Source organism: Leuresthes tenuis, unplaced genomic scaffold (assembly GCF_036924035.1).
Source record: "Leuresthes tenuis unplaced genomic scaffold, fLeuTen1.0.hap1 SCAF_12, whole genome shotgun sequence".
NCBI classification, from domain to species: Eukaryota; Metazoa; Chordata; class Actinopteri; order Atheriniformes; family Atherinopsidae; genus Leuresthes; species Leuresthes tenuis.
In genome coordinates this window covers 26,411,841-26,431,127 of record NW_027325366.1, presented here as the reverse complement: position 1 = coordinate 26,431,127, position 19,287 = coordinate 26,411,841, and the positions used below count along the sequence as shown (strand labels likewise).

The 19,287-nt window shown below is 36.9% G+C and overlaps 1 protein-coding gene across 1 annotated transcript in view; it reads right to left on the bottom strand.

The window, feature by feature from the left end:
• thsd7ba (thrombospondin, type I, domain containing 7Ba) overlaps positions 1-19,287 on the bottom strand; it is a 179,877-nt gene that overhangs the window by 69,342 nt on the left and 91,248 nt on the right. The window contains exons 8-12 of the mRNA XM_072397299.1: positions 18,445-18,645; positions 8,011-8,202; positions 5,249-5,480; positions 1,280-1,395; positions 204-336 (exon numbers count right to left, since the gene is read on the bottom strand). Coding sequence (XP_072253400.1) covers positions 204-336; positions 1,280-1,395; positions 5,249-5,480; positions 8,011-8,202; positions 18,445-18,645 — 874 coding nt within the window. The remainder of the gene's footprint in view (positions 1-203; positions 337-1,279; positions 1,396-5,248; positions 5,481-8,010; positions 8,203-18,444; positions 18,646-19,287) is intronic.

Here is a 19,287-nt window from a genome sequence, read left to right as displayed (position 1 = left end):
AACAAGCATTAGTGTATTTTCCCACTCTGCTCTCAGCTCAGTTACACAAATTTCACTACATAATTTCACCCTTGTGACACAGGGTATTAAACGGCTGGTTCCACTCAACACTTCTCACCTTGTGCTATTATATAGTTGGTGACTTAGGTTAACTTATCTGTACATAAGAAAAGAATACACTTCATGATAAATAGTGTATTTACCTATATTCTGGACACACACAATGTGATTCACACTCCCTCTCTTCGTACAATGTGTCAGGGCACTCTTGACCTCCATTAGCAGGCCTCTGAATGATGGTTCTGTATCGAGACTGCGTGCTGGAGGTTGTATTTTCTGAAGAAAATGAAACACAGTGCTCAGAAAAAGTCTATACACATTCATAAATTGTTTACACAGTATCATTTCTGTGAGCAGTTTCGATGGGGAAAAAGAACATGAAACGACAGAAACAATGCCTCATATATGTCTGGGATGCCAAGCAGATGAAGATTTAATAACCTCAGTGGAGTAAAATATGTTAAAGAGATGGCTGAAAAACAATCGGTTTCAAAATTTATCTGATTCCGAGTAGCGTGCCCTTGGCGGCTGTGATGTCCTCCACTTCACTGCAGTCTGTTTTCGGACACAACACATTGTAATGGCTTAATTTGGTTCGAGTTCCAAGGCTCATTACACAACACTAATTACTAAACATTGAAAATAGTGCAATTAAGAAAGTGATTACATCGTCAGCGGGCCCAATGGACTACAGAATATTTACAGAGATGAGATGCCTGCTCAGTTCTTCTAAAAACAATTTGGTACATTTTGATTTCCAAGATATTACAGTATACATATTCAAACCCATTAAACAGCCATTTTCCTCTTGATGTGTCAGCCTAATGCAAAAGACACTGAACAATGTAATTTACAATTAAATGTAATCATTAACCACACTAGAAGACAGTTATGTGGCAATTTGTATTTGTTGTTTTATAGTCTCACTTTGTGATAGTTCTCTGATATTGTGCATGTACAGGCATATAACTATAGTGTATGACCAGCTTTTTTTCCAGAAACATACACGTCTTTGAATAGCTAATTAATGCTGCTGCAGTTATGTTTAGTTTCTCTCTACCACTGTACATTAATAATGTGCTCTTTACAAAATGATTTGCATTCTAATAAGACTGTGAGCAAAAGTTAAACAGGCCATCTGGCTAATTCTCAGATGGTATTCTAGTTATAAGAAAGACATTTCTAAAATGAGTTGATAGGAATTCACAAAATGAGCTACCTGGAAGGCAAGTTGATGGGCAGGCTGTCCATTCACTGAATGGGGTCACTATGCAGTCTTTCTTACAGGGGAGCGAACAGGGTCTGACAGTCTCTGGACGAGAAGAATCCGAGCACCTAAACACACAAACATTTTTTTTTCACTACAACAGATGAGAAATGTTCTGCTGCTTACTGGTAAGAGGACAGTGCAGTGAAACATCTGCCCTCACCTTGACTTCACACATTTTCCCACAGAAAAATGATTGATTACATATGGCCCTGCTGGCATGTTCAAAAAAAAGGTTTTTACTCACATTCAGTGGTTTCTTTGGGTGCAAATATTTCTCAGTGATGAGAGTTATCTTCATATTATGATTCACAATTCCACCATACGGACCTAATTGTCTGGTTCATAACACATTATCACTTTTAAAATCCAACCATCTCAAAGCTGCTCGAAGGAATATATTTTTTTATGTGAACAATAAAACAAATCGCTCTTTAAAAAGCTTTAAAAAGCTTTATCTGACAAAAAACATAATTTAAGTAAATTAGAGTCAATGTCTGTGCAAGGATTTCATATATATTTATATGTTTTATGATTTCCCTCAGAGAAACCTTGAAGTGGCAAAATGTTGTCAATGTTTTCTCACACAGTCCACAACACTGCAGAATCAGGCTTACTTTGGACAATACCTCAATTCTCCTTCCATGCATGTATGATGGGACAGGGATAGTGGTCTACTTAAATGACCAAATCAAACTAACTATGCAGTTTCATACTGTCAAAAGACAATGTAAAAGAAAAATAGTAGCTTTACAACAAAGACTTGAGAGGCTTGTCACTCTGACACTTTTGGAGAACTTTTTCCCTAATCAAGTACTGAATGAAAATTACATAAAGTCTAAAATGATGATAAAACAAAATCTAATAAAACAAAATCTCAAAAATATAATGGTTACAGTGGCTGAAAAGGAAATAAATTTACTGTCACCAGATGGAACATGAACCTTGGGTTTTTCTGGTCAAAAATGAGACCCAGAGCAGGGGTGTTTTTACGACCTGGAAACACTGGAGGCTTAGCGAAGCTTGGTTATTAATATTTCCAAGTTATTTAAGAGAGGTGTTTTACCAGCCATTTGAACTGAATGGCTTTTACAACATGAAATCAAAACAAATTCCAACCCTAATTTTTTTGGAAGAATTGAGATTAAGGAAGTTCTTTAAAATGAGGTCCCAAACCTGTGTTGTATTCAGGTCTTCTGACACCAGTCACACCAGTCTGAACACTGACACCAGAAAACACCACGCACTTTGAACAAAAATTAGAACAGGCTTAAACATTTTGTTCAATGAAAGTCCTGCAATACCATCACCCTCCAAATTCCTGATGCAGGTGACTTCCTCTTTTTAAAAAGAGAATGCAACCATTGACAAATGTGAGATAGCAGTCCAGTACTGAAGAAACATTGGAAAGAAACAGCCATTTCACATTTTTTCTGCCCATTAAAGGTTTAAGGAATTTTACAGTCTTAAAATAGAAAATAATTATGCATTTCACCTCTATTTAGGTTGGTACAGATCTCGTGGGATGCATCTGTAACAGCCCTTTGGCTGTGTTGTATTTTCTGTGTTGTAGAGCCTGAAAGTGCTGCGGATTAATGCAGTTCTGTAAAATCAAATCATTCATAAGCTTTGATGTCTTCATCAACCAGCAGGCAAACTCCACCTCCTCAACATGCAGACAAGCGCACATAGACCTCCAAATTTCATTTCAGACAGAGCGACTTGCTTTGCCCGACAACCAGATCCAGGTCTCGCTAGAGACCCAGCATGGTGCCACGTCCCACCAACCGCAGAAAGCCGACGAGCACGGGAATGAGATCAAAGCCTGCCAAAGCATAAGGAGAAAGGATACATAAAACCCATCTTTCTACAGGTTTTTCCATTCTCTTCTTTCTCCCTCTTTGCATCGATGTATGCCAGAGGGCATTGCAATGCAACAGAGTAGTTGTGGGAACATTCTTGGATCTGCCCAAAATGAGGGTGTTAGACTTTGAGTCAAGGCCATGGCGTTCAGTTGTGACAACATCGGCAAATTTCAAGGTCTCCTACACATTATTGATTTTTTTTCTTTGAGAATGCAATCAACAAACAAGGCCATCCCCACCATAGAATGTGATATAAGAAATAAGATCAAACACATATATATCAGATTAATATAATTAAATATAGATTATGTATAGATTATGAAAATGTAATGCAAAACTAACTGGTAGATAATATGGGGCTTGTCATGCTATATGTAACATACAGGACATTTAATATTACAGAATGGTACTATGAATATTATATTAAGTTGTGAAAGTAATACAATTTATAATATGTTACACCCTTTAAAGTGTCGATACATAGTCTATCTTCAATATGTGACAAAGGAGAGCAGAAATGAAAATCAATCAAATATTTTCCTGCAGGCTCTGAAATGAAACCATGAGAAAAAAAATAAAAATAAAAAGCACCAGGCTTTGTGTTGAGCTACTGCTCACTGTGGAGATTATTGCCCAGCATGAAATGCTTAGATGTTTGCTGACTGAGGTGACTCTTCTCAAGCAATGCAACATCAGCTGCACTGAAAGGTTGTGAAGGCATTTCTGCATCAGACTCAAAGCTTAACAATTCACCAGGGTAAAAACAATAAAACCCCCAAAGTTTTGAGGTGTGATTTACTTAGATTTTAGATTTATTTTTTTATTTTTTGTATTAACCCAGCAGTACGTTTTGTATGTAATGCCTAACATACTCTTCTCTATATGGACACAATCAAACCTATATATCAGTTTGCTAGGATAGAACAAAGGTCTTTTTTTGCAGGATTAACACACTAACTCACTTGTTACTGACAGTCGAAATCATCTATGATGAAAAGCAACATGCAAGTGCATGTACAGTGTGCCGTTTCATTAACCATCAACCATGAATGCTCCTCACTCACTTATGAATAGGAACAAAGTGATTGAATTCACAGCATACCGTACAGACGAGATCTGTTGGTGGAGCAAAAATGACAGCTTTCATTAAAGCCTTTGTGGTGAGAGACAGGACAGGCATAAGAAAAAAGCCTCTCCATAATCTATTTTATGGCCCTGTCAATAATATATTGAGCCAAAGAAGGGCTAACTTTGTGAATTATTTATAAATCTGTCTTACTCGTGTAGGCTTTAACATCATTAAAGTGACAGCACAAAAGCCCTTAGCAGTGTTTGATATTGTATCACTGAAAGAGGAAGATAATGGGAGAGCAGACGCAAGATGAATCTGTAGTTCCCCAAAAAAAAACATTAAACATACAAACCAAAAGCATAAAAGAAGAGCTCAAAGCACTGAACTCTGGGGATATAATTTCACAGTGCATCACGTCCTCTGGATCGTCTATAAATAGCAAGTAAGATGTTTTTGGAATATGGGGGTTGTGTTTTCAAGAAAACTTTTCTATAAGCGGAACATGACCATGTCTTTGACTCCTCACCCATTATTCAATATTAATTTCTCTGAGGGCCCATTTTCTTGTGTGAAAGCAAGCAAGGCAGTGCTACAGGATAGAGAAAGAGGAAGAAAAATATTTTGACGCAACAAAACATTTCTATCCTAGAAAAAAAAATGAATTACCATTAATATGTTAAGAGTGGGTAAAAACACTTAGCTGACTGAAACCACCCATTGACTTAATTTGTTTCAGAGCAAGTGCGCAGAGGTGGAATTACCAAAGTAACATCGGAAATGGAGGATTAGTTTTCATCTGTGAGAATTAGGGGATACAGTGGATGTCAGATTTAGTTTTTTTCATGTGAGAAATACAAACAATAAAATCTTACAGACTATATGTGGCATTCGTGTCATCTTGAATTCTATACACATGTATGCTTGTGAGAATCAATTATTTTCATTATGACTGCATTACACAATTACGACATACAGCTAGCGCACCTTTTACTTATGACAGGACCAACATTCATCTTCATGCAGCTGACTTTGCGGCTCTGGACACCGACACCACAGGTAGAGGTCCAATTCCAAAAGCTAGTTCCATTGAGATCAGCAGATGGGTCTTTGATACAGGGACCCCATACAGAGGCCTCCCAGTAAAAAAATGTGCAAGGATGGTCATTGCAGACTCGCCACTCCTCCAGGGCTGAAGCTGCCGGACAAGCTTTGCCTGCTGTGAACACACAAGGAGAAACTGTCAAAGTGTGATGCACAGAAATAGTACACAACATGGCCCTTGCTGTGCTTTTAAACAAACTAAATCTAAATCTGCTGGATACATAACACATTTCATGCAAAATACCTGCTTTATGCTGGAATTCATATGCTAATTTTATCTCTGTCACTACCAGTGATACTTTACAAGCTCCAAAAGTTTGAAGGTCAGTCCAATGGAATTCATGGCTGATTCGTGGACTGCTAGCAGGCGCAACACTACAATCTTTTACCGATCCTGCTCCCTGTGCAGAGACCATTATATATTTATTCATTGTTTCTATTCACCCCAAATGAAAGAACAACATTGACAACAAGCAAATATGTGTATACTTGAATTTATTTGAGTGTATGCTTGTTTATGGGTTATGCTTGTGCTGCAAACTGTCACGTTTTATGTTTTGATTAATCTTGTTTTCAGGTTCCTCATGTTTTCAGGTTTCTTGTCATGTTTTTTCACCTGTCACTTAGTCTCATTCAAGTCACCTGTTTCTATTCACCGCTGCACGTCATCACGAATCACCTCCCCACAGTATTTAGTTTCAAGGTTCAGTCTCACTCATTGCAAAATCCTCACTTCACTTACCCTTTCATGCCACAGTCTTGTCTTGTCAAGTAAGGTTTTGCCACCCTTGTCATTGTCTTGTTAATTCATAGTCTTGTTTATTTATCACCATAGTCTTAGTCTTGTTTCGTTTTTCACAGTTTAAGAATTTTGATAATCCGGCTCAGCCGCGCTTTCTGTTTTTGTCTTGTGGTTTTGGAATAAACCTTTTTGAGTTTTTGAAGTCTGCATCTGGGTCCTCCCTTCCTCCTACACCATCGCTGTTGACACAAACCACAAAAGCTACAATAAAAACATACTGAAACATTCAAATTATTTTGTAAAATTGTGGTTGTGATAAAAAGCCACATGGCAATAAGGAGTGATAATAGCTTTTAGTGTCTTAACATCTGCTTATGTGTGTCTTTTTGTATTACCTAGATATGAAACTGTCTTAATTTTTTCATAACAAAATAACATATCATCATCAAACCACAGTAAGCTCTTTCATTTAGAAAAGTTATCTTCTTGAAAGCCAAAATGCACAACACTGATCAGCCACAAAATTAAAACAGCTGACAGGTAAAGTGAGTAACAGGGCTCATTTTGTTACAATGCAACATTCTGCTGGGAAACCCATATCTTGACATTCACATGGCTCTTACTTTGAATCTTGCCACCAACCAAAGGTTCTCTGGACCAGTCATATGCGTGTGGGAAACTTACAATCCACTGGGCCAAAGGCTCTAATGTCCCAGTACCAGACACTCCAGGACACCCTCAGGTGTTCTTTGACCACACACTGAATGAGCTCTTTGGCAGTAATGATATGGCTGATTGATGTAGACATTCTAACAGTATTTGTGCATTGGAGCAAGGACTGTTGAGTCTCAATGGAGGTATAACAAAAGAACAATTAAGTTGATGACAAATTAGATGCGTTACCTGGAAAGGTTTGAGAACCCCAACAACAACAACAAAAAAGAAACCTGCACTTTTCCATTTGCATTGCATTCCAAAGCTCTTCCATTCTGTGACATAGAGTTACCAACATGGCACACAAACTATAAACACATTCACTGTCAGTACCTCTGCCAGGGTGCAGATAGACAGCAACATGGCAATAAACAACACTCTTTGGACCCTGGCTTAAGCTCCGAGATTCTTTCATCAGCTCCTATTGCTGATATGTGTTTAGTTACAGGGATTAATGGGCAGCAGCTGGCTGCCAAGGTGGCCAGGGCTGTCTGACTTGAAAACACAAACACATGGAGTATGCAGAGAAATACTGGCCAGAGGAAGAGTTCCTGATAATGGATGGTCAGCTCAAACTTCAAATGTTTTTTGAGATGAAAAATGTCTATATAAGACTCTTAAATCAAGAGAAACAGCCAAAAAGGCTGCAGTATTTGTGAAACTACTCTGCTAAAGCTTCTGTCTCAATCGATCTTTATTTTCTATTTGCTGAGTTTGGTTTTCAGTAAGCTTTAAATTTCTTAGTTTAGTTTCCCAGTATCAGGAACAAAATGTCTTTCAGTCACAGGGCACTCAACTCATGAAAAACAGTTAAAATCATAAACAATTTAGTGTTTTCATACTGTCATCTAACAAAATTATTGCATGCTATGGAGCACACAGTAATTCTAAAAACTACATTTACAGTGTATAGTACACTCTATTTACTTATGCCCAACCTTAACCTCTTGCCTTCTTTTCCAAATGTTGGCCTTATGCATATCAGTTTGTACATTATTATCTAAGGACCCTGTTTTTAAAGAAAAAATGACTTTCTAAATATCAAAACTTTTTCTACCAATGCTCAACAGATTAAAACTCAAACTGAATAACAAGTAAATCTGAGTTATAAAGTATCAAAAATACAGAAAAGATATAGTTAATTTACACCCAGCCAGAAGAGGCTTAAGTGGAGGAAATTTTGGATTACCTTTCCCTGGAATGGCCAAAACTGTGCGAGTCCGGCTCTGCCTGCCCTCTGCAGTCTTGGTGGCACAGCTGTGTGAGCAGGACGACCAGGAGGACCAGGACCCAACCACACAGTCTGCAGGACAGGGTACCTCACAGGCCTCCTCTGTGGGTGGAGGGTCATCAACACAGTGGGTATTGAGCACATCTTCCCCTGAAAAAGGCACAATAACAAAATCTAAATCGATAAATCGAATTCAAGACCTTACACTCAGCGCAAATTGTGTATATCGTCCTAACTAGGCAGAACGCATGCTAAAAACTCTAGTCCAAGCAGAGATGCATGAGATACCGGTATAAGAAACCCAGAGTAAGTCTAATCTCAGGCCTTGTGATTCAAAGCTGAAAAGACTGAAGCTTCAAGGTAAATTCTTCTTCATGTTAAATATACAAAAAAAACCTGAAAAAGACTGTAATCAAAATACTAGAACCCCTTCAGAAGGAGAGCAGACATTCATTTTAGCTGCACTTTAAGTAAATGTGCATGCATTTTCTATCAGGCACAATATACAGTGACATAATGAATGACTCACACAATCTAAATATGGAAACATCATAATCGAAGTATATCCAGTATAAAATCTTATGCATATGTGGGCATAAAATGTACTAGTATAAGCTAAAATAAGCATTTTAGATGCATTTTTAAAAATAAATTAATTAGTTACTATTCACTATTTCTTTATTACTATTTTTATTGCAGTATGCAGGTATTTTTTTAAAAGAAGTTACTTAAAAGTATTGCAAGTATGCACGCTGTAAATACTGTCACAGTATATTACGGTAAGCAGCAGTAGATTAAACAGTAACTCCCTGGAACAAGAGACGGCAGTATCCCACTGTTAGTATCTGCTCTAATATACAGTACACATTTTCTACCAACATCTTATTTGCCCTGCATAGTTCCCTTTAAATAATTTGCATTAATCCCCAAAAATGTTAAAAAAAAACAATGTTTCAATAATTTCTCTTTTTTTGTAGCAATGAATCATTTTAAATAGATATATTCAGTTCAGTATTACAATTGATACTGCTGAAAAATAAACAACATAAACAATACCATTATCGCTGAATGGATTGAAGCCAGTGTGATGGTAGATAAGTCCTCTGCAAATTAATCTAATCATATCATATCTGCTTTTCAATCCCAAACTTTCTTAAAAGCAGGCTACCAGTTTAAGAATATGAATGTATGACATTGGGGACTATCATAAATCTGGCAACCCTCCACATTCATGGTATCAGTGAGTGAGAGTGGGTGGCATCTGTCTACACTGTTTTATACTGATAAATGTTAGCTGATGGCATGAATTGTTAATTTACATGCAAGAAGTGTACTTTTATCATTACCCACAGTTACTGTGAAATGCAGTTAGATCCTGTTGAAAATGTTGGTGAAAATTTACAACAAGAGATGATTCTGCAAATTGTTGGTAGTTGATGAGACTTGCAGGCAAACTGACATTCTCAAGTATTTTGTCAAACTCAGACAGATTTTTATTGACTCTAAAGAATGTTTTAAAGACATCTCATTGGAATTCTGGGATAGTTTAAAAACTTGCCCTTCAGCCTTCATCTTGCAACCGTGTTGTGAAAATTATATCACATCTTCCAATTAACTCTTATTTATAGGAGTGAAACAGCCAAAGGAAAAATTAAGCTGCTTTTCTTTACTGCGCTGGATCATAATGGTGTTCTTGTTATGTGATTAATCATCATAAGTGCAGAAAAAAAAATCCTCCAAAAAATCCTTGCTTTTTTTTTTTTGTTGGACTCTCCAGAGAGATTACTACAGATTTTTCCAAGGCCCCTCTTTGGCAGAGGGCGTGAGATCGATTTCTGAACCTGGGATGCCACCATGATGTCAAAACAATGCCAGCAGCTGCTGACATATAACTTTCACATGGACACACTTTTTTGTATCATTTACTTGCTTGAATTATGTCACTACATCATGGAATATAGTTTGCAATAACAACCCTTGGGCAGATTTGTCATCGGTTTGTCATTTTTTATCCCCAAGCAAATACCCTTGATACCGAGGGAGGCAGTAAACCCAGAGAGAGCAAATGTTGGTAACGCCTCATCAGATAGATGTGAAATACCCCCTTGGGGAGGTTAAAAACCTTTTGTCCATAAAGTTAAAGCATTGCATATCTACAATGATCACAGTGACAGGCGTGTGTACAGCAGGAGACAAGAATCTACTTGAAGTAATGGTGAAAACCCACAGCCTATTGTAAGCGGTGCATTATTTCCGTCATCATGCAGATGCAAGTGGGCATACAAAGAACTTTCCAGATCAGAAAAACTAAACACAATAAAGGAAAAAAATATCATCTTCTTCAAACATTTTTAGCAAGCAGTACAAGCATAATGGAAGCGAAGGATAGGATGGACACTGAATGATTTGGCATTGAATATCAATACCAGAAAAATAACTATATTTTTCATTATCACAGATCTCTAAATGCACCTACTTGAATCGAAATTGCCTTTAATTGATTTGAAATGACAGCAAGATTTTAAGCTGCGTGGGAATTATTTGCCGTGGTTCACCGTGGCTCCCACCCAGATAATTATTTTATGTGTGTGTGCCTCAAACAAAGTGAGCATAAAATGAAACAGGATATGCACTATAGATTTCTGTAAATCTACCTCCACATTTACAGGGATGAATACAAAAGGCCAGAAGTGGAAAGGGAGCAATGAGATGCAGCAAGACAACATTTAAAAAGTTTAAATAAGGAGCTGAAATGTCAAACGTTTTATTGAGAGTTGAGGAAACGTATATTACTTCTGCTGCTCTCAAAGAAATGGTAGCACAGTACGAGTTTGCCATTTCCACCCCCTATTCCCAACATGAACTGGGAATTGGATTTCCATGTAAAGTTCTATCATTTGTAATTCATACTGTGAAAAGACAGAATAAGATCACTACTGGTTATTCTAAGTTATATACAGTATATGGCCTATTTCACCCAGCTGGAACACATTATGTTTTTCTTTAACACGATCAGTCACTCTCTGCTATAAGTAGTGCTGTGATATATGCTGTATAGTCATGAGAAAAAGCCAAAGCTACAGCAAACACAGAAGCTATTCAGAATCTCACAAGCATCAGCCTATGTACAAAGAGTTATGCAATTTTGTATTCACCCCCATGGGAAACGGGTACTGATTGTACTTATTGACATGTGAGTTTATGCTCCACCAAAAACTAGACATGGCTGCATTCTTTAAAAAAAAAAAAAAACTCATTCATTATTAGAAAAAATATCATCAAATATGATAGAAGCAGAGTTTATTACCCTTTGTAAGCAAACACTAACATGTTGTTAATTACTGTAAAATTATGTCAAACCAACATTTATTGTGACATTTTGTAATCATAATACTATACTGTAAAATGAATTACAGTAAGTGTACTGTTATAAGTATTTTACTGCAATTTACAGAAAAATTCTTAACAGCATAGGGCTATTCAAGGACCAGCTTTATTTGCTAAAGGTGGAATTATTTGCTGTTCTTCTTTCTGTGGAAAAACAGTCATTTAACAGTCAGTTTGCTTGAAAGTCACTGGGTACTAATGAATATATTAGCAAGCAAAAACTCACAAAGCTTTGGCTGTATACATTTCCTAAAGAATAAATGACATGATAACACAGAGCCAAAGTCATAACTCATGAACATGTGAATATGTTTGAGGGTGTATGGTTCTTCAAATAGATGGCTGCCCCTGGGGTCCTTTTGCATTATTAATACAGTTATCTGTATTTAGGACTCTTACTCAGATATAATATTACTGCCTCCTGCATGCAATTTTAACATGATTTCTATTCCACTCGCCCACCAACTAATTAATTCTCTTCATTGCTATTATTCCTGTGGATATAAAAAAAAGCGTCTTTGCCTATGCATGAAAGTTGTCAATCGTATTTATTCAGTAAGGCAGCTTTTAAGGCAGAGTCGAAGGGATAAAAGCAACAAGGTAAATTGAACAAAATTGTTGTTAATATTCAAGTGAGCTCTCACAAACTAACCTGCCTCCATCTGTCAAACATGAAACTTTAGAATTTCATTGTCACTGACAGTCACCCATCTGCATTTACAGCTGCTTTCCTGAGTTCCTCATCACTAACATATTGCCAACCAGTGGAGCAGAAAGGGACTGGCCGATGGGAAACATACTGTTGGGTTGCTGTTGTTGGTTCGCAAATGTGAGAGGCTCTGTAAGTAGTAGGAGGTTAGCCAGCATGCATCCATGAGGGGTTAAATTGGTCATGTCAGCGGTCAATCACAAGCGCACCTAGCATGTTTGAGTCAGCAGGCCCAGTTGTTGGTGGCACTGGCTCCTACAGTGTAGCAGTGTAGAGAGAGGCAGCTGAGTAAGCTGCCAAAACAAGCCTGGGGCAGAAGTCAGTGGGTAAGCTATATCAGCACTTCTTTAAGCTAGTTTACAGCCCATTAAAATTATAATAAATTACAATAAAGAATACAAATGTAGATCCAATACTCATGACTTCACATATAAACTATCGCACATAAATATATCGATGAATAGAACATCTTAGATGAATGACCAGTGTGGCAGAAAATTTGATAAATCCTCAAAAGATGGCTGAAGTTAACCATTCTTCCACCATTTTTCTTTGCAAACCTGCTTCAGTCTTTTAAAGCCATTCCACATAATAATAACCTGTTGGGTTAAAGTTGGGTCTCTGCCAGGGCCACTCTAAAAGGTGGATTTTTTAAATAGATTCACCTCTCTGTTTAGGTTCAACCATAGTTTTATCAGTTCACATTTTTGTGTTTCATGTCATCGTATTCTTTGGAAAACGTACGCACAGAATGTTGATTTAGTTTTCAATTTCTTTTGCAAAACCATTGTGGTGTCCTGCCAGTTAGCGAGCCTAGAAACTAAAATGTATCAGATGTGTGGACAAACATTCCTATCTCACAATTTCTGCTAAGACTGGGCTAGCATATCCCTTCATCTTGCAAATATGGAGATTTGCACCCGTTAAAGATGATAATAACTTTGTCTGTGACAGTTTTATGAAATGTCAGGAGATTTTTACTCCTACATGTACTTATATTCATGCTTATGCCTACAAATAAAAAAGAGAATGATGCGTCCCAGGACATGAATCAATAGATTATGATTCATGGAAGTTTCCAACACTTTGGTGAGAATGTCTTGTGTATTCAGTAGGGACAAACACAGCACATAATCTGTGTGACAATAATGTCTGAGCTGACAACCATCAGCACTCTCACCTATCTTGTGTTAAAAAGTAAAAGTCCTTAATGTTTGCCAAAAAATAACCTAACCTGAATCTTATTGCCATTGAGGTACTTTAGAATATAAGTAGTTCCTTACAAGAAATATATATTTTATAAAGGTTGAATAAAAAAATGACTAAACATTCAAGATAGCACTGCAGTGGTAAGGGACAAATATTAGACCATGATGCTAAAGTCTTTCAGTACTGAGCTTTATCCATAGGACCTGAGGTTGACCGGGTGTTTTCCAGAGTAGAGATGAGAAAAAGGACTGATAGGAAGCAATAAGACCTGTGGCCAGATTGCGTGATGCAGTAGATTGATGTGTTTTCTTCAGAAAAATAACAGTTTTTCTCACAAACAGATTTCTCTGGCTGAGACCACAAAATGTCCTTCAACACCCTGTGCTGTTTGATTCCCTTCTATCCATGTCTGGGTGGTATCGGGATTTATGTTATACATCTGCTAAGCAAAATAACCTAGCATTTAGTAGCATCATAAGAGATGTTTTCCAACAGCCTGAGCAATCGTTGATAAACATTATAAAATATCCATCAGCAGAAGTTTGGCTCTTGATAAGCATAGACTTTCCCCAGACAACTTCATTCATCTTAAGACTCTGGATGCAGTTGTTTCATTCTGGGAAATTGGAAACAAAATGCTCTCTAAATCTAAGAGATTAAATTCGAGAACAACACTGCAGATCGCTGGTGCACATGTCACTTCAGTGTCACTTCAGTGACATGTGCACCTTTCCATAAGCTCACATAAGAGCTGAAAATACAGTATGCATGGTAATAAATGAGTAGTCACTATGAATAATCTATTCTACAGAAAAGAGAATGAACAAATGAAAAATTATTTGCCCAACTACATTGTGTGGATATTTTTTCATATCAGCACATTGTCACTGACATAAATCAGAAGTCAAGCTTTGTAAAGCACAAGTGCAAGTTCAAAATAAGTTATTTATTCCCACATGTTCTGTCTCTCTTCCTGCCTTCTTTTCCTTGCTGTCAAAATGATTTAATACTTGATTTCACCTGCTTTATCAGAGCCAGTCAGCTCACGGCTCGAGTGTTTGTCCAGGTCATCTCATCTGCTTCAGCAATAACAGCATCTGGACTTCCTTTGGGACCCTTTCAGCAACCTTCATCAGGGGCTTTGCTCTTTGATGAGTCAATGAATACTATACTTTAACTTGTCTGTGTGTTGAAAAAAGAAAGAAAAAAAAAACTTTGCTCCAAATGATCTTTACTTACTTCAGCTTAACTAAAGAGAAGTGAAAAAATGTGATATGCAAGAGGCATATAAGTGGGTTAAAGCAGGTCTTATATTAATGAGAGCGAAAGCTCCTGCTTAAAATGGGGACACTGTGAAACTAGACCAAGGCGATAACAAACTGACTTGGTGAGTTCTTCCTATCTCCCAATTAAAAATGTATTTCACTGAACAACAAGATAGGGTAAGCCAAGATGAGCTCAAGTTTAAGCTACACACATATATATATGTATATATATATATATATATATATATATATATATATATATATTCATTATTTTGAGAAACCTGTCACTTTTTTTCACACAAACAACCCTGAACCCATACAGCTCAAGTATGTGTGGTGAAACCTGAGAGCTCCTTGGAATCTACACTCTCTTTGTAGACAAAGACATCTAGGTCAGCTGATTGTATTTGCATGATTACAAGAAACGCTGCGACTATTGAAAAACAATGCATGTGCGTCCTCAAATATCACACTCGGTTCCTGTTTATGACAGCAAATCAGATCATCATAAACAAGCCTTTCATCTCTGCTGATATTTCACTCCCACCTCTCTGCCTTTCCCGTCCTGTCAGAGTAAAAATGATTGAAACCAAGGCAGCGGCAGGTGTACGTGCAGGTATTCTCCACAGTCAGTGTAGACTGCAACAGTCCCACTGCTCTCTCCAACTGTGGAAGTATTGTAAAATATTGTATGAAACATTCTAAATGTCATTACTACTCCATCCGATGGTGAGTTTGTCCTGCTTAGATTAGCGCTGGATGAGTGCTGCTTCCACACAAACAGATTTGTAAAGGCTAATAAATAACGAAAGCTAGAGTTTACTTATCTTGAAGAATAAATTTTGGTATGTTTTTTTTGGACAAATGAAATTGTAATAGAGCATAGTTTTGTGTGAGAAGTTATGTTCGTTATTCTGTATCTAATCATTCATTTTTCTCATTCTATCTCAAGGACAACATATGACAGCAAGAAAAAGAGTGGGAGAGGGGCATGTGAACTTCAGTGACATGTTATGTTTTGTCATGATATTGATAGTCTCTTAGGGATAGCACTAGTGTAAGTTCCGAATACACTCCAACCTTTAAACAGGATTGTGGAATAATTATATTCCTTGTGACAACCAAAACATATTTTTCTTGGAAAGAAGCACACTTCTCTGCCTTGCTCTCGACAGACAAAGTGTCCATCATCCTTATTTGTGTAACAGCTGAAAGTGAGAGCTTGAATGTGTTGAATCTGAATGTGCAGAGTGGCAATTAGCAGCTGCTTTCTCCAAGGTTTCCTACGTGTATATGTCAGACACAACAGCAAAGCAGCTAAAAGCAGATTCTCACTCGAGAGAAACTTGACCTTGATCAAAATGGGTTACTGAGATATCGGCACAAAAATAAGAATTATACTCTTAGTCTCTGTATCTAATTGCCAAATTTTCCATCTTTTTTCAGTGATTCTTTGATTTAAAGAAATCTGCACTATGCCCACAATATTAATAGGTAGTGGCTGTTTCAGGCACAATGAGCACATTCAGTACATGGTGCAGTTTAGTTGACTAATATAAGTCCATCATGAGTGTCAAATCATGGGCACAAGGCTGGTCATTCTGCAAAACTTTTTTTGTTTTTTTTTCTGTCAGAGGTAATTGTAGAGAAACAACTCTGTGTGCGCGCTTGTGTGTGTAGTATTACTATACTGTGTGTACTATATGATTGCAAAAATATGGTAAGTTCTTTTCAGCAGAATCAAATCTAAAACCAACAAACAGATTGCCACAAAATGTTGATCCATTCAACCAGTTTCTATACCTACTTTATCCAATTCAGACTCACAAGTGACTGGAACTGATCCCAGCTGCAATTGGGCAAAAAGCAGGGTACACCTTGGACAGATTTCCAGTCCATCACAGGGCCAAAATAGAGACAAATTACCATGTCTGCTCACACTCAGTCCTATGATCAGAGTCACCACTAATTAGAATCACCAATTAACCTAACATGCCTGTTTTTGGATTTTGGGAGGAAGCCAGATTACCCAGAGAGAATCCACACATACATGAGGAGAACATATAAAATTCCACACAAAAGAGTTGGGATCCAAACCGAGAACCTTCTCGCTCTCAGTCAGCATTGCTGACCATCACATAAGCATGTACAGTAAATGTGTAAAATGTACACAATGTAAATGTGATTTGAAAAAACAACACAAGTTTTTGGATTTAAAAAAAAAAAATCCATGTGCCAGACCTTCCATTAATTGAAAACACTATGGTGCATTATGGAATAAAAACTAAAAAAGTGGATCTGTCTAACTTGAAGGCCCTGTGGACCAGTAAAGCTGGGGAAATATTTTTTCAGTCAACAATGGGGAAATATATTGCTTTCAAAATCCAGAAATGATGTGTCAAAGCAACAGTGATAGATCTGCACCTGCCCCAACTTTTCTGAAATATCAAATTCAGTCATTAAATCTATATCAAATCAATTTGGATATATGAAGTAGATTTTTTTATTTGAATAAAATATATGGTTTAAAGTACTTTAAATGTCTAATTTACTGAATATCAGTATCAATATTCTTTCTTTTATCACTCTTACCAACAGTTCTATTGTTTCAATACAACTAACAGGAGTTTGCATCTCTTAACATACTTAACCATGAAACACAGTGTTAAAGACAGTACCCAATAGGCCTTATTGTTATGGCTAATCAAACAAATTAAAGACACAACCATAACCAACTTTTCAATATTCATTATTCATAAAATAAGCTCATATAATTCATAAACCGTTTCCCTCAAACCTCCCAAAGATCCCGTACTTACTTGTTCGTCAAAACTCATTAGAGTCATATTGGCTAATATATTTAGACTTTTCACTGGCTTTGTGATAAACATACACATGATCCATTGTGACAGAGTAATAAAACATGGACAAAAATGGCTGCAATGGTATGGTTGATAATCAATGGAGATGAGCAATTAATGCACAGTAGAGGGCTGTGATTCTGACTTTTAATCAGGCCAGCGTTTTCTGTGCCCATAAACCTGACAATGGTCCATAATGAATAATGCATGCTCGGTTAATACTGATGTTCCTATCACCAAACGTGATGATATGGCTGAGCACAATGGATCACATTACTCTGGGTGGTTCATGCATCACAATGGAAATGATAGTATTACAACTCCAGACCTAAGCACTGATAGCGCCACTGTAAACTTGATGACTTTTGCCACCACTTGTAGCTTACAGTCTAATTATTTTTATGATTAAGTGCTTCAGTTTCTGGTTAGCACAGACTTAATGTGAAAAAAGGGTTCATGAGCCCATGCATGACAAATAATCACAGCTTTGTTTAGCAGATTTGTACAAAGTTATATAACAAATTCTGAGTTTTTAGATGGATGGATTTTGACTATGATGACATGAATTTGTTGAAGAAATAGTTTGGCATTGTGGGGAATGTTATGCAATTGATCACATAAAAATATTAAATGAGGTAAGCAACTCAAGGGCAATGGTTGGTTTTGCTGAGGGTTAAATGAAAGGGAAAAAAAACTAACTTAGCTGTTTCCAAAAGGAACAAAACTGCCAAAAGCACATAATATTATATATAAATATAAATATAAAAGGTTTTTACCATCTAATTTTGAGCAAGAAAGCATGTAATTCCCAATAATCATCACTTTCTTTTAGCCAGGGTTTAGTAAATGCAAAAAGGTCAGACTGTTGAATGTTGAACTGAAATTTAAAAAAAAAAAAGTGTACTCACAAGGAGTAATTATTAGCGAACAGTTTCATTATGAGTCAAATCCAAAGCATTACCTTCAGCGCTGACACAGGTCGCATTTTGGACTGCAGATCCAGGACCACAGGAGCCTTTGGTGGGAATGCATCCTCCCTCTTGCTGGACCAGCCACAGATAGCAGGCAGGATCCTCACAGGGGATAAACTCTGTCAGATGAGGGCAAGTTCCTAGAGTACCACCAGACTCCCACAACACCTCTCTCCTCCTTTGTCTGAAACCTGATGGGAAGCAGAAGAGAAGGCACAGAATAAGGTACAGAAAATGTCAGAGAAGAAACGTCATCCTCCGCATAGTAGTAAGCACGTTGTGTTAAGCAGTAAATGATACATTACCCTTTAAACAAAGCAACAGAAGAGATTGATAAAATTGATAAATGATTGATACAAAATATTTTGGGGTGATTATTATTTATGTATTGTTATTATTATCATTATTATTATTACTATTATTACTGTTTAATTATCTATGTGAGTATGCTTGAAGTTTTCAGAATATCTAGAAGTTTCTTTTAAACTGCTCTAGAGAGCAACAATGATCAAAGCTGTCATGTTTTTCATAAAATTTAAAGGTGACTACAAAATGTATGTGTCAAAGACAAAAGGGTGGAGAAGTCTTTTTGTTTCCCCTTGATGTCAGTGTCAGGCTTCCACAGCAAAACAAATGCATTTTTAATATGATTCCCTTTTGGTTCAATAATTCTTTGCAAATAAAAAAGGTGTCAGTACACAAAATGTTTTTTGTTATTCATCTGTTATCTTTCTCACTTTTTATGAAGTAAGGTTAGAGACAGAGATATTGGAGAGAAACTGTTACATTTATTTATCAGACTCTATTTCAGAACCAGCAGTTTGTCACTCAGT